The 25,161-nt window shown below is 48.3% G+C and overlaps 2 protein-coding genes and 1 non-coding gene across 14 annotated transcripts in view; 1 reads left to right on the forward strand and 2 right to left on the reverse strand.

The window, feature by feature from the left end:
- The window catches only part of FBXO31 (F-box protein 31), a 56,544-nt gene extending 54,857 nt beyond the window's left edge, over positions 1-1,687 (reverse strand). For 8 of the 9 annotated variants that reach the window (XR_013410821.1, XR_013410820.1, XM_028840367.2 and 5 more), the window contains exon 1: positions 1,304-1,687. Coding sequence is in view for 6 of the 9 variants with exons in the window: in XM_028840367.2 (XP_028696200.1) it covers positions 1,304-1,655 (352 nt within the window). In the remaining 3 variants the exon portion in view is untranslated. 9 annotated transcript variants of the gene reach the window in all.
- A 245-nt stretch (positions 1,688-1,932) lies between these two features.
- TRNAM-CAU (transfer RNA methionine (anticodon CAU)) lies at positions 1,933-2,005 on the reverse strand. Its single transcript has one exon. It is a non-coding gene; the product is annotated as a tRNA-Met (tRNA).
- A 10,353-nt stretch (positions 2,006-12,358) lies between these two features.
- Positions 12,359-24,870, forward strand: MAP1LC3B (microtubule associated protein 1 light chain 3 beta). 4 transcript variants are annotated; one of them, XM_015126751.3, is made up of 5 exons: positions 12,359-12,536; positions 18,939-18,994; positions 22,288-22,394; positions 23,026-23,190; positions 23,959-24,870. In XM_015126751.3, exons 1-5 carry the CDS (start codon positions 12,497-12,499, stop codon positions 23,963-23,965), a joined length of 375 nt encoding a protein of 124 aa, XP_014982237.1. In that variant the 5' UTR covers positions 12,359-12,496; the 3' UTR covers positions 23,966-24,870.
- Positions 24,871-25,161: the final 291 nt, after the last annotated feature.

A 25,161-nucleotide genomic window follows, 5' to 3' on the forward strand; every position in this document is an offset into this window, starting at 1 on the left:
AGTTCCCAAGGATACATATCAATCTCCTAAATTTCTATAAAATGCACAAAGCAGTCTTCAAAGCACTGTTTATGCATGGAAAAAAATGCAGACTTCAAAGCTTATCAGTGAGGGGAGAGTCTGCTATATGCAGGCAGTGAATTACTATGTAGCATTGTTTATACTACAGTCTCTAATATATATGGTATTATATCCTTTAGGGAAGAACGTACACATGACTCCGAGAGGTTTTTTAAAATGTTAAAGAGTTTATCTTTGACTGCTGGGGTCTCTGATGGTTTTATTCCTTTTGCTGTTCTGCATCGTTCAGATGTTTTCTAATCTGTCCTGTTTACCTAAATATGAGCTGCTTGAACATCAAAGAGCTGTCAACCTTTAAACAGAAAGAGCCTTGAACTCCAGATTAAATACACATCTCCTCCTGTGATCTGTTACATCCAATATTGCTGAAGGCAAAAGTCCAGCCCGCACCGCTGTGATCCATCTGTCTCTCCAGGCCCCCACCATCAGGAACCCCCGACACTGGGCTTCCTCTGCTCCCCTAATTTTTTTTGTTGCTGTTGTTTGAGACGGAGTCTCACTCTGTCGCCCAGGCTGGAGTGCAATGGCCCGAATCTTGGCTCAACGCAACCTCCGCCTCAAGGGTTCAAGCCATTCTTCTGCCCCAGCCTCCTGAGTAGCTGGGATTACAGGCGCCCGCTACCAGCACGGCTAATTTTTGTATTTTTTTTAAGTAGAGACGGGGTTTTACCATCTTCGCAAGGATGGTCTCGAAATCCTGACCTCAGGTGATCCGCCCGCCTCGGTCTTCCAAAGAGCTGAGATTACAGGCGTGAAACCGCGCCCGGCCTGCTCCCAATTTCTTCAAGTTCACCTCGTCTCTGGTAGGGGCCAGCGAGGCACCCTCGGCTAGTCTCCAAGGCAGGGGCAGAGGCGGCGGCCCCCAGGCGTCAGCTTAGGCCCGGCCCAGACCAAGGGGGACCCCAGCCCCAGCTCCCGGCATGGCCTCGGCCCCGTGGTGTCCTGTGCCCCATGTCTGGGCCTCTTCAATGACTCCCTGACGCCCTCAACCCCTCTCCAGCCCTATCTGCCTCACCCTGGACCCCTCGGACCCTCCCTAACACCCTCAAATACCTCCATGGTCCCCTCAACGTGGCGGCACCGCGGCGGCTCCCCACCCACACCCGAAACCACATCGCTGGGCCCCGCGCCCATCTGGTGGTCCCGACCCGGGGCCACCGCCACCGCCCCTCCCAGGTCCGAGGCCTCCACCCGGCCGGGACCGCCGCCCCCGCGCGCTCACCCTCGCGGCAACGCCTCCTCCAGATGGTGTCGGTGTGCAGGATGCGCCGGAACTTCGTGCAGACCTGGGCCAAGCTGGGTAGGTCGGTGCCCGGCAGCGACGCGAAGATCTCCACCAGCAGCTCCGGCGGCAGCTCCAGCAGCGAGCAGCGCGGGGGCGGCGACGAGGGGCCCGCGCACAAGCCGCCCCCTACCCCGGCCAGCACCGCCGCGCTCGCCTCGATGCGCTCCTCCTCGGGGTCTGTGTCCGGCTCGCTGTCGGCCGCTGCCGTCTCGGCCGGGCCCCGGCGCTGCTGGCGGCGCCGGCATCCGCGAGACGGGCCCACGCCGCAGAGGCGAGCGCACACCGCCATGCCGCCCAGTGACGGCCACTGCCGCCGCCTCTGCGCACGCTCCAGCGCGGCCCCGCCCCGCCAGCGCCGAGCCACGGCCCCTCCGCAGAGCCCGCCACGCCCCCTGGAGAGCCCAGCCCCGCCCCTAGCTGGAGCCCCGCCCCGGCCGCGCCACCCCCTCCCGGCGGGGCGGCGACCTCTGAGACCCCGTGCGGTTGCCATCCCCAACGGCACGAGGGCGCCGCCCGTGGCGGGGACTGGAAAAGAAAGTGGTGATGCCGGGTGCAAAACGTTGGGCTGCCCCGTGTGAGGCTCGAACTCACGACCTTCAGATTATGAGACTGACGCGCTGCCTACTGCGCTAACGAGGCTGCTCAATCGCCCCTCCGCGCCGCGGCCTTTGTGGAGAGAAGAGTCGCCCCCCGTGCCCGCGCGCCCGCTTCCGGCACCCGAAACTCTGCCCCGCCGGCCCGTGAGTAGGAAGATGCGTTTTACAACCTCCAAATACAGAGGCAGCAGCCAGAACCCCAAAAGGCGTCTAGAAACCCTTTTGTCCATCGAAACAACGGGCGTTCCATCGTGTCCGTCTTATGGTAACCAAAAGGCCCGCGCTGCGGGGCTCTGCAGGGACCTTCCCGAGCTCCCTGCGGAAGCCCCCGGGAGGGCTTCGTGGGGGGGCGGGCGGCGGGGCCCAAGAGATCCGGGGATGCGCGCCCGGTCTGGAAAGGGAGGCCCTGCCACGCGGCGCCGCCCAAACGGCGCCAGTTCCTGCAGCTGCCGGAAGCCGCGCACGCCCGCTCCAGCTGGGCCCTGCCGAGGCCGCGGAGCGGGGTCGTCTCCCAGGTACGCGGGTGGTGACCAGGAAGGCGTCCTCTGACCAGAGCAGCAGCGCATGTCGCCGTGGGCTCGCCTCGGACCCCATCTCTTGGAGGCCCAGGCGGGAGTATAAATCGAGGCCCGGAGCTCGAGACCAGCCTGGGCAACACAGCGCAGACCCCATCTACAAAACAATCCAAATTTTAAAAAGAGAGGCTGAGGCGAGAGGATCGCTTGATCCCAGGAAGCCGAGGCTGCAGTGACCCGCGATGGCGCCACTGCACTCCAGCCTGGGCAACACAGCGTGACCCTGCCTCCAAAAAAAACAAAAAACAAAAATAGCCACAAATGGCTGGGCGCGGCGGCTCACGTCTGTAATCCCAGCACTTTGAGAGGCGGAGACGGGTGGATCACCTGAGGTCATGAGTTTGAGACCAGCCTGACCAACATGGTGAAACCCTGTCTCTTAAAAAAAAAAAAAAAAAGCCACACAGACCAGGAGCAGTGGCTCACGCCTGTAATTCTAGCACTTTGGGAGGCCGAGGTGGGCGGATCACGAAGGCAGGAGATTGAGACCATCCCGCCTAACATGGTGAAATACCGTCTCTACTAAAAACACACAAAAAACTAGCCGGGCGTGGTGGCAGGCGCCTGTAGTCCCAGCTACTCCGGAGGCTGAGGCGGGAGAATGGTGTGAACCCGGGAGGCGGAGCTTGCACTGAGCCGAGATCGGGCCATTGCACTTCAGCCTGGGCAACAGAGCAAGACTCCTTCTCGACAACAACAACAAAAAAGCCCCACCAAAACCAAAAAATAAAAATAATAAAAATCCATACAGATGCGCCTATGTCCAAACCTTGAGCATCTCAGGCCAACACTATTGAAAAATAGTACCTGACTGATTACCCTGGCCTCAGGTTCCTTGTTTTTCACTCCATCCCGCAGTTGTTAGAATGCTCCTCCTTCCAGTGACCATAATAAATAAACTGAAAGCAAACTCCTTTCACAAGGTGGACCTACTTATTCACAAGTATGTCATGGTCCACTGGTCTTGAACTCCTGACCTCAGATGATCCACCCACCTTGGCCTCCCAAAGTGCTGGGATTACAGGTATGAGCCAGGAGTCATCACACCTAGCCTAGTTGGAAATATTATACTATTAATAGTTATAGCCATAGACACAGTATAGTGCTTGGTACATAGTAGTTGCATAATTAATTTATCATTGTTGGATGAATCAGTGACAACCACGAATATCTATTCAGTGCATATATTGTGTGACTTTACTGGTATTATTTACTACCAATTTTTTTTTTTTTTTTTTTTTTTTGAGAGGGAGTCTCACTCTGTTGCCAGGCTGGAGTGCAGTGGCGTGGTCTTGACTCACTGCAACCTCCAACTCCCGGATTCAAGCGATTCTCCTGCCTCAGCCTCCCAAGTACCTGGGACTACAGGCGCCCGCCACCATGCCCAGCTAATTTTTTGTATTTTTAGTAGAGACAGGGTTTCACTGTGTTAGCCAGGATGGTCTCGATCTCCTGACCTCGTGATCTGCCCGCCGTGGCCTCCCAAAGTGATGGGATTACAAGTGTGAGCCACTGCGTCGGGCCTTTTTTGTTGTTGTTGTTGTTGTTACAGGGTCTTGCTTTGTCACCCAGGCTGGAGTGCAGTGGTGCAATATCAGCTTACTGTAGCCTTGACCTCCTGGGCTCAGGTGATCCCCTGACCTCAGCCTCCTGAGCTAGGACTACAAGCAAACACCATCAAGGCTGGTTTTTTTGTTTTTTTTTTTTTTTTTTGTAGAGATGGGGTTTCGCCATGTTGCCTAGGCTCGTCTAGAACTCCTGGACTCAAGTGATCCACCCCACTCCTACCTGCCAAAGTATTAGGATTACAGGTGTGCACCACCAGGCCCCACTGATTTTTGTATTTTTAGTAGAGACGGGGTTGTAGAGACGAGGTTTCACCATTTTGGCCAGGCTAGTCTCTAACTCCTGACTTCGAGTGATCTGCCCGGGTCAGCCTCCCAGAGTGCTGGGATCACAGGCACGTGCCACCACGCCTGCCTTCATTCTTAATTATACAAATAATGTATAAATATTTCCTCACTGTTAAGATAAACACTACAGATAAAACAAAAGTTTTTGTTGATCACCATTCAATCCCCTCACATCCTTCGGGATCATCACTGTGAGCAATCTGGAATATTCTCTTGCTGAGCATAAGCTCCAAACAGATCTACAGAAATATATTTATAGATGTGTGTCTTTTTAAAAAGTAGGCTGGGCATGGTAGCTCACACCTATAATCCCAGCACTGCGGGAGGCCGAGGTGGGCAGATCACCTGAGGTCAGGAGTTCGAGACTAGCCTGGCCAACACGGTGAAAATCCATCTCTACTAAAAATACAAAAATTAGCCAGACGTGGTGGTGTGCGCCTGTAATCCCACCTACTCAGGAGGCTGAGGCAGGTGAATCACTTGAACCCAGGAGGTAGAGGTTGCAGTGAGTTGAAATCATGCCACTGCACTCCAGCCTGGATGATAGAGCAAGACTCCATCTCAAAAAAAAAAAAAAAAAAGGCCGGGCGCAATGGCTCACGCCTGTAATCCCAGCACTTTGGCAGGTCGAGGCGGGCGGATCATGAGGTCAGGAGATCGAGACCATCCTGGCTAACACGGTGAAACCCCATCTCTACTAAAACTACAAAAATTAGCCGGACGTGGTGGCGGGCGCCTGTAGTCCCAGCTACTCAGGAGACTGAGGCAGGAGAATGGTGTGAGCCCGGGAGGTGGAGCTTACAGTGAGCCAAGATCGTGCAACTGCACTCCAGCCTGGGCAACACAGCAAGACTCCATCTAAAAAAAAAAAAAAAAATTGTTTCAACTAATAACATCCTGCTATCTACCAGGGAGATCAGCCATTAAACAAGTGACCACACAGATAAATAACATAAATTATAAATTTTAATGCTCTAACAATAAGTAAAACTAATAAGATCTTATAACAGAGACCAGACTTTGGATGATCAAAGGTTCTTTGAGGAAATGACATTTATAAATCAAAGGAAAATTTGGAGTTAGCCAGGAGGAGAACACTTGATGGGAGAATGTTCTAGAAAAAAAAGGACAGTGGCCAGGCGTGGTGGCTCACGCCTGTAATCCCAGCACTTTGGGAGGCCAAGGCGGGCCGCTCACCTGAGGCTGGGAGTTCAAGACCAGCTTGGCCAACATGGTGAAACCTTGTCTCTACTAAAAAAATACAAAAATTAGCCAGGCGTGGTGGTGGGCACCTGTAATCTCAGCTACTTGGGAGGCTGAGGCAGGAGAATTGCTTGAACCTGGGAGGCAGAAGTTGCAGTGAGCAGAGATCGAGCCACTGCACTCCAGCCTAGGCAACAGAGCAAGACTCTGTCTCAAAAAAGAGAAAAAGAGGCCGGGCGCAGTGGCTCAAGCCTGTAATCCCAGCACTTTGGGAGGCCGAGACGGGCGGATCACGAGGTCAGGAGATCGAGACCATCCTGGCTAACACCGTGAAACCCCGTCTCTACTACAAAAATACAAAAAAACTAGCCGGGCGAGGTGGCGGGCGCCTGTAGTCCCAGCTACTCAGGAGGCTGAGGCAGGAGAATGGCGTGAACCCGGGAGGCGGAGCTTGCAGTGAGCTGAGATCTGGCCACTGGACTCCAGCCTGGGCGACAGAGCGAGACTCCGTCTCAAAAAAAAAAAAAAAAAAAAAAAGAGAAAAAGAAAAAAAGGACAGCTGGTTGTCCCTGGCTCACTTAGTAGGAGAGGCCAGGAAGGGAGTTCTCAAGGCAGTGGCATAGACAACGATGGGAAGGAGCATCACTTGCCGGAGATCAGGTACTCAGGAGGCCCGAGGGAAATAGGAGGCTGGTTCAGTCCAGGGTGTGATCTGAGCAGAAGCTGAAAATATAGGATGGAAATGAAAAATGACAAGAAAAAGAGATAAAAGAAAATATAGGATGGAGTCAGAATGTGAACTTGTGGAACACCAGATGAAGCCCTCACAAATTTGGGAATGACACAGTGATGAAAGTGGTGTTTTGGGAAGCCAACTCAGGCTTCAGTGAGCAGCATAGTATGCAAACGAATTGTATGCAGGACGATTTTATGTGGTACAGAAACATTTATTTTTTATTTTTTTTTATTTTTTTTGAGACTGAGTTATTTTTTTTGAGACTCTGTTACCCAGGCTGGAGTGCAGTGACACAATCTCAGCTCACTGTAGCCCCCGCCTCCCGGGTTCAAGCTATTCTCCTGCCCCAGCCTCCCCAAGTAGCTGGGATTACAGGCGAGTGCCACCACACTTCGCTAATTTTTGTATTTTTAATAGAGATGGGTTTTTTGCCATGTTGGCCAGGCTGGTCTCGAATTCCCTACCTCAGGCTATCCACCCGCCTCAGCCTCCCAAAGTGCTAGGATGCTACCGCGCCCGGCCTTTATTCTGGTTTAGTATTTGATACAGGTAACTAGCACATCAAATTTATGATTGCAGGGTCATTACTGCTTATGGCAAAGCTATTTTAATATAACTTAAATAAAAAATAAGCTGTTTGAAAGAAAATGGTAACCATAGAAGATGGTTGGTGATATATTAATAACCAAGGATGAAAAGCGCACGATTAGAGGGACAAAAGACAGACAGCAAGAATAAGGAAGGCTGTGTACCCAAAGCTGTGGAAGGATGGAATTAACATTGACCATCAGAATAGAATGAAAGGCTGGGAGTGGTGGCTCACACCCAGAATCCCAACACTTTGGGATGCCGAGTGGGGAAGATTGCTTGAGTCCAGGAGACTAGCTTGGGCAACAGAGTGAAACCTCATCTCTACAAAATAATAATAATAGAAAGAATTATTGTGAGAATGATTGTGAGAGCTTCAGCAACACCTGTTTGTGGGAAGGAACCCAAGGGGAAAGACAGTGCCAGCAGAAAAGTACCACACATTGAATCCTGACAGCTTAATATGTCCTTAGAACACGTTTACAATCCTTTATGTAGAAATGTATCCTTTAAAGAATGAGGGTGCATGCATTCTAAAATGAGGAAGAACTAGATAGAAGAGATCATTTGTTTTAACACTATGATGAGGCTTTACAATAATGACCTCTTTGTTATTGAGAACTGATAACATCTAAGGAAATAAGTTGAATATAGGGCTGGGCATTTTCCAATTGGTTGCCTCAAAGGTCACAAGTAGTATTTCTTGGACTGAAGAAAACCACATTAACTGGGCCACGTGGTGGCTCACGCCTGTAATCTCAGCACTTTGGGAGGCTGAGGCGGGCGGATCACGAGGTCTGGAGATCGAGACCATCCTGGCTAACACGGTGAAACCCCATCTTTACTGAAAATACAAAAAACTAGCCGGGCGTGGCGGTGGGCACCTGTGGTCCCAGCTACTCGGGAGGCTGAGGCAGGAGAATGGTGTGATCCCGAGAGGCGGAGCTTGCAGTGAGCCGAGATCGCACCACTGCACTCCAGCCTGGGCGACAAAGCGAGACTCTGTCTCAAAAAAAAAAAAAAAAAGAAGAAAGAAAGAAAGAAAACCACGTTAACTGTATCCCAATCAGTTCTCAAAATCCGATGTGAAAAAATGGGATCTTACCCACTGCTCAAAAGAACTAGTCACACTAACTGGAAAGAAGGGAAAATACTCAAACGTTGAACAAGAGGGTCGCAGTTTAAAATAAGCAGGCTGATGGAGCCTCCACAGTTGTACACCTTAACAGTCCTGGAATGGAGCAAAAGCTATAAACACAGCAGTCCTACAGAATTTGTTTAGAATTAAACAAACAGGCAAACAAAAACATGGTGGAACGTCAGCGCTTCCACCAGGTGTTACACACTCATTTAAGAAACAGCTGCCGGTCGCGTGACTGATTTGTCAACGCTTTACCACGCGTTCTACTTTGCAGATTCTTGAAGCTGAACAGAGGCCAAACTTCCCTGGGGAGGGGGACACTCAACATACAGCCTGCTCTGGCTACTTAACATTCCCTGAAGACTGCAGTCTATTCAGTGTCAACCTCTAAATCCTCCTGACCAAATCCTTTCTGAGAATAGCTCCCTGCACTCCTCTTGAGCAATACTTGTTTGTTTACTTGCTCTCAAGAGCAAAGCGATGACACCACGATGGATAGGACACTGGGCCTATAGTGGTGCAGACAACAAAGCCAGTGGCCTCTCTCTTCCAATCAGAAAGAGGAGAGGAGGGAGAGGCCGAGCAGGCCAGAGGCCCCAAGCAAATTCTCCGCATGACTTGCCATCCATATTGAGTGTGGCAAAAAATAACCCCGATGCCTTCTGTAGGGCAGGTTAATGTTTTGTGATTCATTTGACAGGTTCTTACACACAGCTAGACAGCATGATTTATAGCCACTTACATCACTCATGCTGGGCCATCGCATTCAATTCTTAGCAGTTACATCATTTCCCCACGGTTATGGTCATTTCATGGTATGAAAAAAGGAATAGGGTGCCACTGCTGGGCTTTCAAGAATGAATGATTATTTGGTAGTTTAAAGGCGCCGTGAAATTCCTAGAGAAAACATTGAGTAAATTAAAATGAAAGATGTGTTCTTGCTTTTCTACTTTACGTGGATTATTACAGGGAACATTAACGTTTATATTACACTATGCTTATATTAACTAGCTTAAAATGATTCATGAGTAATATTAATTTACCACTCCGAATATTGTTCACTACATTAAATTTCTACTAAACTGCAGTCTTTTGGGTCACATGAAATGTTTCATAAATACTCAAGCACACTTATGCTTCCAAAAGTTACATGAAGGTATTTCTTAATTTATATTTGTATATGAATGTACATTATTATAATATATACTATATATAATTATATATTAACTAAATGTGTTATTACACAGGGATGAAACCTATGAGCCACCTTTATTTTTTTTTTTTTTTTTTTTTTTTTTTTGAGACGGAGTCTTGCTCTGTCGCCCAGGCTGGAGTGCAGTGGCCGGATCTCGGCTCACTGCAAGCTCCGCCTCCCGGGTTCACGCCATTCTCCTGCCTCAGCCTCCCGAGTAGCTGGGACTACAGGCACCCGCCACCTCGCCTGGCAAGTTTTTTGTATTTTTTAGTAGAAACAGGGTTTCACCGTGTTAGCCAGGATGGTCTCGATCTCCTGACCTCGTGATCCGCCCGTCTCGGCCTCCCAAAGTGCTGGGATTACAGGCTTGAGCCACCGCGCCCGGCCTTATGAGCCACCTTTATACCCCAATCACTTTGGATTCTTTTCTGAGAGCCATGGAAGGATATATGGCTTTAGATTCAAGTTGGAATTAGAAGTTAGGCATAGAAGTGTAACAGATTTGCAAATGTGGACTTCACTTCTGTATTTTAAAAACACGCAGAGTAATCCTGGCCCATTACTACACAACCATCGACGGTACTTCCTCTGGCCATGAACCCAAGGCCTGGCGTAATTTGGTAAAGCTTTATGGATGCCCAAGGGTAGGAAAATTTGAGACTCTGCTTCCCCTCCCCCATCTCCATATGCCAGATATCGATTTTTTCCCTTCTTCTTGCATTTGGAACAGTTGTCCAGCAAGAGAAAGAAAAAGCCCATTCCTTACAAAGCAGCAATTCAGCCAAGAAAGCACTCACCAGTCAATACTTAATATCATAAAAATCCAGAAAAGAAACCAATGCAGACTCCACTATCTTTTAAGACTTCAAAACTGATAATTTTATGTTTGGCAGAAGGTAGGTACATAATTTGTGCTTACTGGATTTTTTTCTATTTTCACAGAATACAAACCAACAGACTATAGACATCTTCGGAACTCTGTCCTGTCCTCCCGGGAAGCAGAGGTTGCAGTGAGCTGAGATCACGCCACTGCACTCCAGCCTGGGCAACCGTGCAAGACTCTGTCTCAAAAAACAAATAAAAAAATAAAATAAACAAACAGTGGAAGAATAAAGAACTACAAATAACATCATTCTTCTGATGGTGGGAGTAATTAATTATCCAAGGATCTATGACAGTACTTGGCTTCTCTAGAAGAAATCCCAGCTGTATAAAACCACTTTAAGAAATATATTTCTTTTTTTTTTCTTTTTTCTTTTTTTTGAGACGGAGTTTTGCTCTTTTCCCCAGGCTGGAGTGCAATGGCACGATCTCGGTTGACTGCAACCTCCGCCTTCCGGTTTCAAGCGATTCTCCTGCCTCAGCCTCCGGAGTAGCTAGGATTACAGGCGTCCGCCATCACACCCTGCTAATTTTTGTATTTTTAGTAGAGATGGGGTTTCACCATGTTGACCAGGCTGGTCTCTAACTCTTGACCTCGTGATCCTCCTGCCTTTGCCTCCCCAAATGCTGGAATTACAGGTGTGACACACCGCACGGCGCAAGAAATATATTTTCATACTTTTTTGTGTGTGTGGAGAACCGGGTCTTGCTATGTTGCCCAGGCAGGTCTCGAACTCTTGGGCTCAAGAGATCCTCCAGCCTCTGCCTCCGTAAGAGCTGGGATTACAGGCGAGAGCCACCGCCCCCGGCTATTTTCGTATGTTTTGCATGTTTCAAGTTCACAGTGTAGATTGTATCAGCCTAATCCAATCACTTTATGCAATTGGGATAGAAGAAAGGCTTTTACAAAGTCAAAAGGAGAAATCCTGGAACTATGGGCTCTTTTAAAGTACTAGATACTAAAGAACAAAAACAGCCAAATAGCCGGGAGCAGTGGCTCACGCCTATAATCCCAACTCTGAAGGAGGCCGAGGCGGGAGGGTCGCTTGAGGCCAGGAGTTCAAGACCAGCCTGGGCAACAAAGCGAGATGGCGGCTCTACTCCCAGCTTCTGGGGAGGCTGAGGCAGGAGGATCCCTTGAGCCCAGGAGGTCGAGGCCACCACGAGCTATGATCGCGCCACTGCATTCCAGGCTGGGCAACAGAGCAAGACCCTGTCTCAAAAAAAAAACCCCAAAGGATCTAGTGCTGTTCCTACAGAGACACGTTGGCCATAGGCTGAGGTGGGCAATAGCAACCAAATACCGCATGGTGACTGACGCCCTGCGGCCCATTTGGAGTCCTCAAATCTGACTGCCCTGTTACAGATGAGTCCGAGACTCAAAAACTGTCACGAGTGTAAGGTGTCCCGCGAGTTTAGTGGCTGGGAGGCTGAGGGGTGGACAGGGCGGCTAGCGACGTGGGGCAGCCTGGCCGTCGCTGCGGGCGACCTAACGGGAGGAAGATCTCACAGCCAGCAGGAGCGTCCCAGGATGAAGGCCTCGGGACAAAAGCAGTTCCGTAGACGCCCCAAGGCTGGGCGTCGAGTGACTGCGGGCGGAGGTCACCAGCGGCCGCTCCCCGGAAGCCACCCACGGACCGCACGCGCCCCGCAAGCGGAGGGGGCCGGGGCTCCACGGGCGAGCGGCGACCCTGCCTCCCGAAGAGGACGCGGCCTGCCCTGCGCGCCTCAGCCCGGGGTGCCGGCGTCTGGGCCCGCACCGCCAAGTCTCTCTCCGGAGGGGAAGGGATGGTCGAGTTTACCCCATGTCCCTTCCTTGGACCGCTCCCTCAAGAGCGACCCGGGACACCACGCCCGTGGCTCAGCCTCCCCCGCCCCGCGCTGCCCTCTCCTCAGGGCCGGGGAGCAGGCTCCCGAGCGCCCACAGCCCGGGGCTGCGGCCCGGCCCACAACCGTCACCTCAGGCGCCTCAGGCGCTCAGCATTGCTGGGCGGGGCAAGTGCACCACCGGGAGCATGCGCAGAGCGCCCGTTTCACTCATCGCGCATGCGCACACACCTACCCCGCCCCCACGCTGCGTGCCTTTCCTGTGTTCCGCCACGCCCGCCATGGCGGCGGCCCTGGCCGGCTCTGGCCCCGCCCCTCGGTGACGCGCTGCGAGTCACCTGACGAGGCTGCGGGCTGAGAAGACACAAGGGAAGTAGCTGTCGCCAGAGTCAGATTCTCCGCCGCAGCCGCCGCCGCCCCCAGGAGCCGCCGGGACCCTCGCGTCGTCGCCGCCGCCGCCCAGATCCCCGCACCATGCCGTCGGAGAAGACTTTCAAGCAGCGCCGCACCTTCGGTGAGTGTCGCCGCGAGGGCGCCGGGTGCGGCGGGTCCGGGGTCCGAGCTGTGGAGGGCGGCAGGGCCTGGGACGCCGTGAGGGGCCGGGGCCGAGCCGGGAGGCCGAGCGGGGCCGGTGGCTGCCGGCCGGCGGGGCCGAGGGACGCGGGGCCCGGGGCACTGTGAGGGACCCAGGCCGGGGCCGAGCCGGGAGGGCCAGGGGCTGGTCTGGGCCGTGGCGGCCTGCGGACCCCTCGGAGGCCTAGGAGGAGGCAGCCCGCGGCGGGCGGGCGGGGACCGGTGCGCTCGGGGCCCCCGGGCCTGCTGAATCACCCGGCGCCCTCCGCGGCGGGCTCCCTGCCGCACCCCGGCCACCGCCGCCCCCTCGAACGTGCTGCCGGGCGAGGGTCGCGCTTCTGGGGCCCAAGGGCCCCCGGGGCCACGCTGGGCAGTTCGGCTCTGAAGCCGGGCTGCGCCGGGACCCGGCGCGTCACCTTCAGGGCTAGTTTTCCCGTCGAGGGAGCCCGCCCGGCTGCGAGTGCCCCTTACAGACCCCAGAGCCTCCGTCGAGAGCGGGGGAACGTGCCGGGCCCCCGGCCCCGCCGCGCCCGGGACGGCCCACGGCGGTGTTGACAGTTGTGTGTGTAGCCCGGGAGCTGGGGTGGGAGACTTCTCTTGGGTTTGCGTTTCCGTTCTCACCTTGACACCAGGAATACATCCCTTTTCCGCCAGTTCAGACTGGAAACCCAACTGAGGTGTCCTGGCATTTGGTTAAACGTGCAGGTGTCACCATCACAGTATTTACTCCACGCAGATGATGCGAAGTGATTCTTTCCCTTTTGAGCCAGAGAACGCAGCAGATCCGGATATCTGTTTTTGCCTAAGCTCCAGGCACCGGTTTGGTAGGGAGGCACCGCGTTCGTCCCAGCGGACGGCGAATGTCTGCCGCCATCCTCGTCGGGAGCCCACACAGTGGTGCTGTTTGTCTGCTTTTGCCTCGTTTCCCGGAGTCTAGAAAGAGCTTAGCGTGTATTTGAGTTTGGATATAGTTTTGCACGTCTCGTTATTGACCGTTATTTTATTTCTTGTGCCTGAGAAACTTCAGTAAATGAAAATGGGCCTTGGCTTGCCAAGCGTATCTTTTCCAACAGCCTCTTGAGGCAGTCCGTTGGTTAGCAAGACTTAGACGTGCCTTTTTTGTTAGAAGTTTTCTTGTTAGTGACCTTAATGAACTCTTACTAGTGTCTAGGCTTATTGAGCCCTGAGAGCAGCATTTAAGGCAGATTTTCTTTCTTTCTTTTGTTTTTGAGACAGGGTCTCGCTCTGTCACCTGGGTTGGAGTGCAGTGGTGCAGTCACAGCCCCCTGCAGCCTCGACCTCCCGGGCTAAAGCGATCCATCGGCCCACCTCAGATCTGGTTTTTGTTTTCACCAGTGAAAAGTTAACTGGGAACATTTGTGTAGGAGAGATGCCTTTTTTCTCATAACAGAAACTATAGTTATTTTCTTTTTTGCTTATAGTACTTTTGGGTTATTCTGGAAAAATCTCTGCGAAGAGTAGGTAGTAACGGTAGGAAATGTGAGATTAACACATCCGAACAAGGAATTTCCTGGAACCTAAAAGTGGCCCTGAGGGTAGACCAGCAATAATGCCCCATTTTTCTTCCCGTCGATGTATGTATCTTATATACTCTGTATTTTCAGGGTTTTTCCCTTGGCTCACCTTTATTTTGCCCCCTCCCCTTTAAATGTCTCTTTAATAGTCACTTTGTAGAAACGTCTTAAGTATCTTTTAACAGCTGTTACCTTTCCTTGCTTCTGATTTTGGTAATTAAAAAATCTTTCTAGTTCATGAGTATTTTGGTAATTTTGATCGTGATTACTGACAGTTTTCAGACATGTGTAGCACAGTAAGTGAGGGAAATGAATCCTTGGAGAGAACCTCTTTATGGAGTCTAAGATTAGCCCCATTAGCTTGAGTGGTGCCTTCTCTTTCCGAGTGAGTGAGTTTAAGGTTAAAACTGAGTATAGCTCTGCTGATAAACTCTACCAGGATTGAGAGGGTTCTCAAAGTTGAAATGGATTTTAAGACTCACTGAAAAGAACCCCTTCCTTTTGTAGCTAAAGAAACTGGGTGGGGCCTGGCGATGAAGATCATGGTCCACCTAGTGGCAGAGTCTGGACTGGTACCTTTAACCTGGCCTGAATTCTTCCAGTTTCCAGTAGGTAGCCATCATTTCCAGTATATTAAGTGGACCAAGACTGTGTGAGTCAGGACACATAGTGTGTCCTGGGAGATGTATTGGAAAACTGGAATAAACTTAAAAAATTAAAATTGTGTGGGGCATGGTGGCTCACACCTGTAATCCCAGCACTTTGGGAGGCCAAGGCAGGATCGCTTGAGTTCGGGAGTTCAAGACCAGCCTGGGCAACATAGTGAGACCGCATCTCTACCAAAAAAAAAAAAAAAAAAAAGACATAGAGTTGTTGTTGCTGTGTGGCCCAGGCTGGTCTTGAACTCCTGGCCTCAAGTGATCCTCCTGCCTTGGCTTCCCAAAGCCCTGGGATTACAGGTGTGAGCCACCATGCCTGGCCTGGGGAGGGGGAATGCTTCAATTCCTCTCTGAGAAGTAAATCCTGGAAAATATGTGTAACTGAAATTGTACTTAAAATGACTGAAGATATCTCAAAACAACTTTGCAAATAACGTGTTCATTAAAATAGGAAACCTTAGGCTCCTACCCTTTATTTTAACGTTTGTAAAGGCTTCTAAGGATTCTTTTTTATTTTAGAAGAAAGGAATATGGGGAAGGAGATTAGATTTTGGTGTGCATCTGGAGCAATCATTCAGTTGTTGATTAACTATCTTCTATGTAAAGCCTAAGCCCTGGGGGAACACAGTTTGGCCTCGAGCTGGGTCCTTGACTGCCAGGGGGACAGTCTGTTGAGAAAGACAAATAAAAACAGATCATTACAGCATTAGGAAACTAAGGAAGTAAAAGACTTGCCCTCTTCTGTGCCATTGACTGTGCTGTTCATAATGCTTCTGTTGAATATACTGTTAGCCTCTAAAACAGCTGTCTCCTGAAGAATGAGTGGAGCGTCAGTGCGTACTGTGTACAGCCAGTTCCTCCAGGCTCAGCACTGGGTTTTCGTTGCTGCTGGACAGGCTGCTAAGATGCTCCTATGGGAGACTTGGGTGCTATTCTTTACAGCTTAAGGAAGTAACTTGTCTTTATACTTCACACCTTTCATGAAAATAATCATTTTGGTCTTTTTAGGTCGTATTTTGGGAATAAATCAGGGTAAAGATAACTTTAAACACTATAGTGTCTGACTTTGAAACTTCATAGAGCCTTTATGTTTTTTCCTTCTTTCCTTTTTTTTTTTTTTTTTGAGACAGGGTCTCACGCTGTTGTCACTCAGGATGGAGTGCAGTGTCATGATCTCAGCTCACTGCAACCTCCGCCTCCTGAGTTAAAGTGATTCTCCTGCCTTAGCCTCCTGAGTAGCTGGGATTACAGGCATCCACCACCACGCCCAGCTAACTTTTGTATTTTTAGTAAAGACGGTTTCACCATGTTGGCCAGGATGGCCTTGAACTCCTGACCTCGTGTGATCCACCCGCCTCAGCCTCGCAAAGTGCTGGGATTACCGGCGTGTGCCACCACTCCTGGCCTGAAAGATTTTTTTAATATAAGAAACTAGGTTTGGCTGGATCACAAGGCCAGGAGATCAAGACCATCCTGGCTAACATGATGAAACCCCATCTCTACTAAAAATACAAAAAATTAGCCAAGCATGGCGGTGGGCGCCTGTAGTCCCAGCTACTGGGGAGGCTGAGGCAGGAGAATGGTGTGAACCTGGGAGACGGAGCTTGCAGTGAGCCAAGATTGTGCCACTGCAATCCAGCCTGGGTGACAGAGGGAGACTCCTGTCTCAAAAAAAAAAAAAAAAAATCTTTCCCCTCTGTCTGAACGTTTCTACTTTTAGATTTATTAGGATAAGCTTTTAAATGTGAAACATTCCAGGATATATGAAAGAGGTATCATTTATTTGCTGGAGTGAATTAAATCGTGATTTTCCCTATACACTGAAATAATCTACACAGACACAATGGAGGTTTTTATTGTGAAGAGGGTCTGGGGTAGGACAGGCCTAGGAAGAGGTCTCATAGATAGGAGGAGTGATGATGAGGGGTCACTGAGAACCTCGCTGGGAAGTAGAGAAGGAGTCAAAGGATAAGAGCCACTAGGTTAATTTTACTGTTAACAATATCTAAATTTATCTTTTTTATTTTTTATTATTTTGAGACAGTCTTGCTCTGTCACCCAGACTAGAGTACAGTGGCATAATATTGGCTCACTGCAACCTCTGCCTCCCGGGTTCAAGCGATTCCCCTGCCTCAGCCCCCCGAGTAGCTGGGATTACAAGCATCTGCCACCACACCCAGCTAATTTTTATATTTTTAGTAGAGTTGGGGTATCACCATCGTGGCCAGGCTGGTCTCGAACTGCTGACCTTGTGATCCACCCGCCTTGGCCTCCCAAAGTACTGGGATTACAGGCATGAGCCACTGCACCCGGCCACTAAATTTATCATTATTTGCATATTTATTCAATAGGAATATGCACTGGTAGAAATCCATGAGTTTGCAATCTTTGTGGCAAAGATGTTTATATTTAGTAATGTATCTTAGAAGCTGATTTTAAAATTTTGGATGGGGAGACAGAAGTCGAACTTATGGCAGTACTTGAAAATAGGAATTTTAGAAGTTTTTATAAAGAGTGATACTAAAATTGGGCCAGGCGCGGTGGCTCACGTGTGTAATCCCAGCACTTTGGGAGGCCAAGGCAGGTGGATCATGAGGCCAGGAGATCGAGACCATCCTGGCTATGGATGAAAACCATAGCCCGTGTCTACTAAAAATACAAAAAAATTAGCCAGGCGTGGTAGCGGGCGCCTGTAGTCCTAGCTACTCGGGAGGCTGACGCAGGAGAATGGTGTGAACCCGGGAGGCGGAGCTTGCAGTGAGCGGCGATTGCACCTCTGCACTCCAGCCTGGGCAACAGAGTGAAACTCCATCTCAAAAAAAAAAAAAAAGTGATACTAAAATTTTTTTTAATGCGAATGAGATTGGCAATGATGTTATGTTAGAGTAACGTCATCTTTATGTAGGTCACACTATCTTTTTTCTGTCTCAAGAAGTTCATGACATTGATTATTTATTTGCCCTTACCATGAGAATCAATCCTACCATAGTAAATCAAGGTGATTTTGCTCAATTTTTTTTTTAGAGGTTTTAAATAATGCCATCTAAGTCATATGTTCACATATTGCCTTTTTTTTTAATACATGTATTGCTTTGTAAATGACTTCTCTCCAACTATATTTGTGGGTTTTTGAGAACTGAACTTGGCTTGCTTTTTTTCCTGTATTGCCCACAGTCTAGTACAGCTGTTGAACTTTGAATCAGTAAGTCGTTCTGTTAAAAGGGAGAATAGATGTTTTTAGAAATATATTCAACAGTAGACTTTGTGTCTTAAGCTGTGATTTCTCTTAGGTACTGAAGAAAACTAAAACTCAAGAGTATTTTTTTTTCTTTCCATATTCCGTTCTTTTTTGTTTTTTTGAGACGGAATCTTGCTCTGTTGCCCAAGCTGGAGTGCAGTGGCGCAATCTCTGCTCACCGCAACCTCCGTGTCCCAGGTTCAGGTGATTCTCCTGCCTCAGCCTCCCGAGTAGCTGGGATTACAGGCATGTGCCATCACGCCTGGCTAATTTTTGTATTTTTAGTAGAGATGGGACGGGGTTTCACCATGTTGGCCAGACTGGTCTCGAACTCCTGACCTCAAGTGATCTGCCCACCTCGGCCTCCCAAAGTGCTGGGATTACAGGCATGAACCACTGTGCCCAGCCTCATATTCCATTCTCTTGAGCGGTTTTTCTCTTAGGCACCATATCATTAAAAAGCTGGAAGTGATAAGAGAAAATTGCATTTCCTGGTTTATAAGGGATATAATGGATTCCATTTTCAACTATGGAAAATTAACAAAAATTGAAGTTAATATTATAGGTAGTAGTGGTCTTTGGAGGAAGGATTGGGACTCATGCAGTGGATCTGCCTTGTATATCTGTCCACAAACTTGGGCTCCCAGTTCCTTGAAATTAGTTGTCCCATATTCCTGGTCTGTGTCCTTATCACCTGATGTAGAGCCATGTATGTTATGTTGCCTTTGGCCTTAGATACAAACCTTTATCGGATGTGAAGTGTTCATGTTTTGTGTCTTTAAGTTCCAGGAGAGATGTCTTCACCGTTCTGCTGTGCCACAGCTCACAGCTGAGCTTGGGTGTAGGACCAGCAGCAGTGCTGGAAAGAAGCTGGCCCTTCATAATGCTTCTATCTCTTCATTTCATTGCAGAACAAAGAGTAGAAGATGTCCGACTTATTCGAGAGCAGCATCCAACCAAAATCCCGGTAGGTAGTCTCAGGCCTCGGTTTCAGTCTCGAATGTACACAGAGGAGAGCACTGCATAAGTGCATCCACTTGACAGGGTTTTTATAGGAATCACCAGACAGCCAAACCCTGGATGTCAGCTTCACAACCTAGAAGGAGGTATCCTTTTTTTTAAGAGACAGGGTCTCACTCTGTTTCCCAGGCTGGAGTGCAGTGGTGCAATCATAGCTCACTGCAGTCTCAACCACCTTGTGCTCAAGCAGTCCTCCCTCCTCAGCCTCCTGAGTATCTGAGACTAGAGGCGAACGCCACCGTACCTGGCTAATTTTTTAAGTTTTTTTGTAGAGACAGGGTCTTGCTGTGTTACCCAGGCTGATCTCAAACTCCTAGGCTCAAATAATCCTCCACCTTGATCTCTCAAAGTGTTGGGATTATAGGCATGAGCCAGTGGCTGGCCTCAGGATCCAAGATTTCTGTACTGCCTCTAATTTCTGCTACCACTTAAACTCAGGCAGGTGGAGCCTACACACTGATATTTCCTTGTGGATCTCACACTTCTGAACATGCCTGCCAGGTAAAGCTTTCAAACTTACCAGGGAAGGTGATGACAGCTTGACTCAGCCTTACACAGAACCCTATGTAGGTCTCACACAATGGAACAATGTACAAATAAGCATTTTTCTTTCCCAAAGAAGCATGTAAAGATTTCCCATTCCTGCCACTCAACTTCTCTTTGTTGTGATAGGGTAGAAGAATTACTGTATATAGAGAAGATGTCTGCAGCGCTCAGTAAACACAGACGCTAATGAGACTCAGAGGCTCATCTGTGGTCAGATATTATAGCAGCTTAGAATTAAAAAACAAAATATTTTGCTCCATGGAAAGGAAGTATGGTGAGGAGCTGATGGATTATTTATTTATTTATGAGACGGAGCCTCGCTCTGTCGCCCAGACTGGAGTGTAGTGGTGCAATCTCGGCTCACTGCAAGCTCCGCTTCCTGGGTTCACGCCATTCTCCTGCCTCAGCCTCCTGAGTAGCTGGGAGTACAGGCACGTGCCGCCACACCCAGCTAATTTTTGTATTTTTAGTAGAGATGGGGTTTCACCATGTTGGCCAGGATGGTCTTGATCTCTTGACCTCATGATCCACCCGCCTCGGCCTCCCAAAGTGCTGGGATTACAGGTGTGAGTCATCACGCCGGCCTGATAGATTTATTTAAATTAATAATATGAAACTATATTTGTTCCCTGTGTAGTTCAAATATATATAATTTTTTTTTTAAGGCGGAGTCTCGCTCTGTCACCCAGGCTGGAGTGCAGTGGCGCAATCTCGGCTCACTGCAAGCTCCGCCTCCTGGGTTCACACCATTCTCCTGCCTCAGCCTCCCAAGTAGCTGGGACTACAGGCACCCGCCACCATGCCCAGCTAGTGTTTTTTTTTTGTTTTTGTTTTTGTTTTTGTTTTTTTGCATTTTTCTAGTAGAGACGGGGTTTCACCATGTTAGCCAGGATGGTCTCGATCTTCTGACCTTGTGATCTGCCCGCCTCAGCCTCTCAAAGTGCTGAGATTACAGGCATGAGCTACCGCACCCAGCCTCAAATACTTGTATTTTTAACCTCATTTAAAGAAGTATTTTCTCAAAATGAAAGTACCAGGTCATTATGCACAAAACTTTGTCTGTAGAACCATCTAATAATGGACTCTACTCACCTTGTCAAACATCATTTTTTCATGTCAAATAGTCTCCAGTGGGGAAAAACATTGAGCATATTACTATAATTAGGAACTTACACATTTATTAAAACACATGCATTTACTTTATTTATCTATTTATTTATTTTAATGGATGAGAGGTTTTTATGTTGCCCAGCTTGGCCTCAAACGCATAGTCTTGCCTCCGTATGTGCCAGGACAACCATTCAGAGCCACCGCGGCTCCCGAAACACATGCATTTACTTTCATTAGAACTTAAGCCATGTCTCAGGATATGGTAGTTTTGGAATTGAGAATTTCAGATGTTTTGTGCTTGAAGCTAGCTCCCAGCCTCTCTGCTTCGGTAAGGCTTGGTCTTTTTCTGACTAGATATGTATTTTTCATTGTTCCAAAATTGAAACACAGAGGATACATAGCAAAGTATTTTCCCCCACTTCCTACCTGGTGACAGCCATATCGTATCTTGTGTACCGTATGTTGTAAGGGGTAGATGTCTAAGCTAGCAAATGATCACTCTTCACAGGAGAGCTACGAGGAAACTAATGAATGTGCTTTTTCAAAGCCCATTTTGGCTTGTGCTAGTTAGAATGTAGGAGGCATTTTATCTATTTTTCATTGTTGATGACTATTTTACTTATTTGTTGATTGGAGACAGTCTAGCTCTATGCCCTAGGCTGGAGTGCAGTGGCGCAATCTCAGCTCACTGCAACCTCCGCCTCCCAGGTTCAAGTGATTCTCATGTCTCAGCATCCCAAGTAGCTGGGATTACAGACACCTGCCGCCACACCTGGATAATATTTGTATTTTTAGTAGAGACAGAGTTTCTCCATGTTCGTCAGGCTGGTCTCGAACTCCTGACCTCAGGTGATCTGCTCGCCTCACCCTTCCAAAGTGCTGGGATTACAGGCGTGTGCCACCATGCCCAGCCTGATGACTTTTTTTTTTTTCTGAGATGGAGCATCACTCTGTTTCCCAGGCTGGAGTGCAGTGGCACGATCTCGGGCTCACTGCAAGCTCCGCCTCCCGGGTTCATGCCTTTCTCCTGCCTCAGCCTCCCAAGTAGCTGGGATTATAGGCGCCCGCCACCATGCCCGGCTAATTTTTTTGTATTTTTATTAGAGACAGGGTTTCACCGCGTTAGCCAGAATAGTCTTTTTTTTTTTTTTTTTTTTTTGAGACGGAGTCTCGCTCTGTCACCCAGGCTGGAGTGCAGTGGCCGGATCTCAGCTCACTGCAAGCTCCGCCTCCCGGGTTTGGGCCATTCTCCTGTCTCAGCCTCCTGAGTAGCTGGGACTACAGGCGCCCGCCACCTCGCCCGGCTAGTTTTTTTTTTTTTTTTGTATTTTTTAGTAGAGACGGGGTTTCACCGTGTTAGCCAGGATGGTCTCGATCTCTTGACCTAGTGATCCGCCCGTCTCGGCCTCCCAAAGTGCTGGGATTACAGGCTTGAGCCACCGCGCCTGGCCAGCCAGAATAGTCTTGATCTACTGACCTCATGACCTGCCCGCCTTGGCCTCCCAAAGTGCTGGGATTACAGGCGTGAGCCACGGCGCCCGGCCCTGATGACTATTTTAAAATCACTTCTGGCTTCCTTTCCAGGTGATAATAGAACGATACAAGGGTGAGAAGCAGCTTCCTGTCCTGGATAAAACAAAGTTCCTTGTACCTGACCATGTCAACATGAGTGAGCTCATCAAGATAATTAGGTATTCAGCCACCTTTGTTTTATAATAAATTTCCTTTGAGTAACTTTCTTGTTCTTTATGAAACTTACAGATAAATCTTTAGTTCTGGTTAAAATCTTCAAAAAAATCTTTTTCAGCTGAATTCAGTTCTGATTAAAACCATTTCAACTTAAAAGTATAAAATGTTTTTTTGAGGTTTTATATTTCTTACTTGCTAGACTTCAGATCCAGTTTCTTTTATCATAACATCTAGTGTAGATGTTTCCTGTTGAAAATCAGTGTTACAAGTTATTAAGGTTTTGTACAGCAAAGCTAAAGAGAATGTAGACTCAGTGAGTGGCAAAAAATGGCACAGGCTTAGATCTTAGAATTAGTTTGGAAACTGTATTTGAACTGCTTTCTCACATTAGACATTTTAACAGCTATTCAGACAGCATACTAGTTTAAAGTCAGCCTAAAGTGTAATCTTTCAGTGATTATAGCTCATATCAGTATAATCAAAGGAAATGTCCTGTGCTTTTTGAGAAGTGTTGGATTCAAGAGCATTCAGAAAATTTTCATATTTTATTGATCAGATGGGTGATATTTTAACACATGCTTCATCCTTCTTGTATTGTTGTCAATATTTCTTCATGTTGTTTTCTTTCGATAGAAGGCGCTTACAGCTCAATGCTAATCAAGCCTTCTTCCTGTTGGTGAACGGCCACAGCATGGTCAGCGTCTCCACACCAATCTCAGAGGTGTATGAGAGTGAGAAGGATGAAGATGGATTCCTGTACATGGTCTATGCCTCCCAGGAGACGTTCGGGATGAAATTGTCAGTGTAAAACTAGAAAAATACATCTATTCTAGAATTTTTTAAACCCTTACCAAGGAAAAAAAAGGGATGTTACCAACTGAGATGGATCAGTTCATCTAATCACAGATCATCCAACAGTAGTGTTCCCACCTAGGAGTGTTAGGAAGTTGTGTTTGTGTTTCAAGCGGAAAACTGAGCTCCAAGTGAGCACGTTCAGCTTTGGAAACTATATTATTTAATGTAGGCTAGCTTGTTTTCAGATTTTAAAAATTTAAAAATAAAATACTTTGCATTCTTAAGTTGCCAATAAAATACACCTTCAAGTTATTTTAATGCTCTTTTCTCACTAATAGGAACTTGCAATTCCAGGAGTAATTTAAAGGCTTTCAGAGAGACCCTGAGTCTTCTCTTCAGGTTCACAGAACCCGCCGCCTTTTCGGGTAGAAGTTTTCTACTCAGCTAGAGAGATCTCCCTAAGAGGATCTTTAGGCCTGAGTTGTGAAGCGTAACCCCCGCAAAATGCATTTGCCATCAGAGTTGGCACAAATGCAGGGTAAATGAGGTGTGTGTAAGAAAACGGCCCTGACTGTAAACTGCTGGAGGTCCGCAGCTCCTAACAGAACTACACCCAAAGTCCACACTCTTGCAGGGGTAGACATTTCTGGTTTGTTCTCTAGATAGTTACACACATAAAGACACCACTCAAAAGGAAACTTGAATAATTTATAATTTTGATCTAGTTTCTTAAAAGACCCTGGAGAAAGAGTGGCATTTCTTCTGTTTCAGGTTTTGAGTTCAAACTGGTGCCCGTGTTGTTACGGAAAGCAGCAGAGTACCAGTGTCATTCTGGAAGACAGCGGTAGAAACCACAAAATGGTGTAACTGAAAGCATTAACATTCAGACACACTCGCTTCTGCCTTCTGGCTTAAAGCTATGGATGATTCACGTTGTTTTTTAATGTTAAATGTATAACTCAATATTACTGAAAAGGTTCCCACATTTTGAGTAGTAGTTGTCACTGTTAGGTCAGCCAGCCATCAGAATTCTCCCACACTAAGTGCATGTCAGTTGTGGAGAAAACATAGCAAAAAGAGCCATACGCTCTTTACAGATACTAATGTCAAGAGTTCAACCTCCTCAGGTTCAACCTGTGATAAAAGACCAGTGCTTCCCACTACCTGCATGGGGTTCACTTTTATAATTTTCTTGGGAGTATCACAGGAAAATCACAATTACACCACTTTAGACCCTATGTGTAGCAGGTCACAACTTACCCTTGTGTGTTTAGATGTATGGAATACCTGTATACATTAGTGAAAGCTGTTTACTGTAACGGGGAAAACCAGATTCCTTGCATCTGGGCCCTCTACCGATTGTTAAAGGAGTTCCTGTCACCTGCTCTCCCCCCAGTGCATGCGTCTGTCCACCTGGCTAACTTTTAATATGTGTATTTTTACATTATGTAAATTCTTAACTGGCCTGTCTCGTTTAGACTGTATACATCATATCTGACATTATTGTAACTACTGTGTGATCAATAAGATTCCTATAAGAAATACTGCTTTTTAAAAAAAAAAAAGTAACATGCTGAGGGGTGACCGATATCCCATGTGAGTGGTCACTTTATTTATAGGATCTTTAAAACAAGTACATTTTTAATGAACTAAGTTGAATAAAGGCACAATTAAAAACTGTCATCAAAGCTCAGTTTAATGGGATCCGATTTTGAGACTTGGATCCCACACTGTTTGTCCTTTCCAAAGCAAAGCAGGTCCCTGTATTCCCAAGGAGGGGCATCCAGGCTGGTCCTCTCGTGCTGAGGGGGCACTCACATGGAGGAGCACCACCCTCTGAGGGCCTCTGCCTTGTCAAGGGCACCCTCCCCACCTTGGCCAAGGCCCTGCCACCAGGTCTAGCCTTTATAAAGCCAAGTCCTCTTGAGAACTCACGTGTCACGGGCTATAAGGATGGATGCAAATTGACTCACG

This window comes from Macaca mulatta, chromosome 20 (assembly GCF_049350105.2).
Source record: "Macaca mulatta isolate MMU2019108-1 chromosome 20, T2T-MMU8v2.0, whole genome shotgun sequence".
Classification (NCBI taxonomy): Eukaryota; Metazoa; Chordata; class Mammalia; order Primates; family Cercopithecidae; genus Macaca; species Macaca mulatta.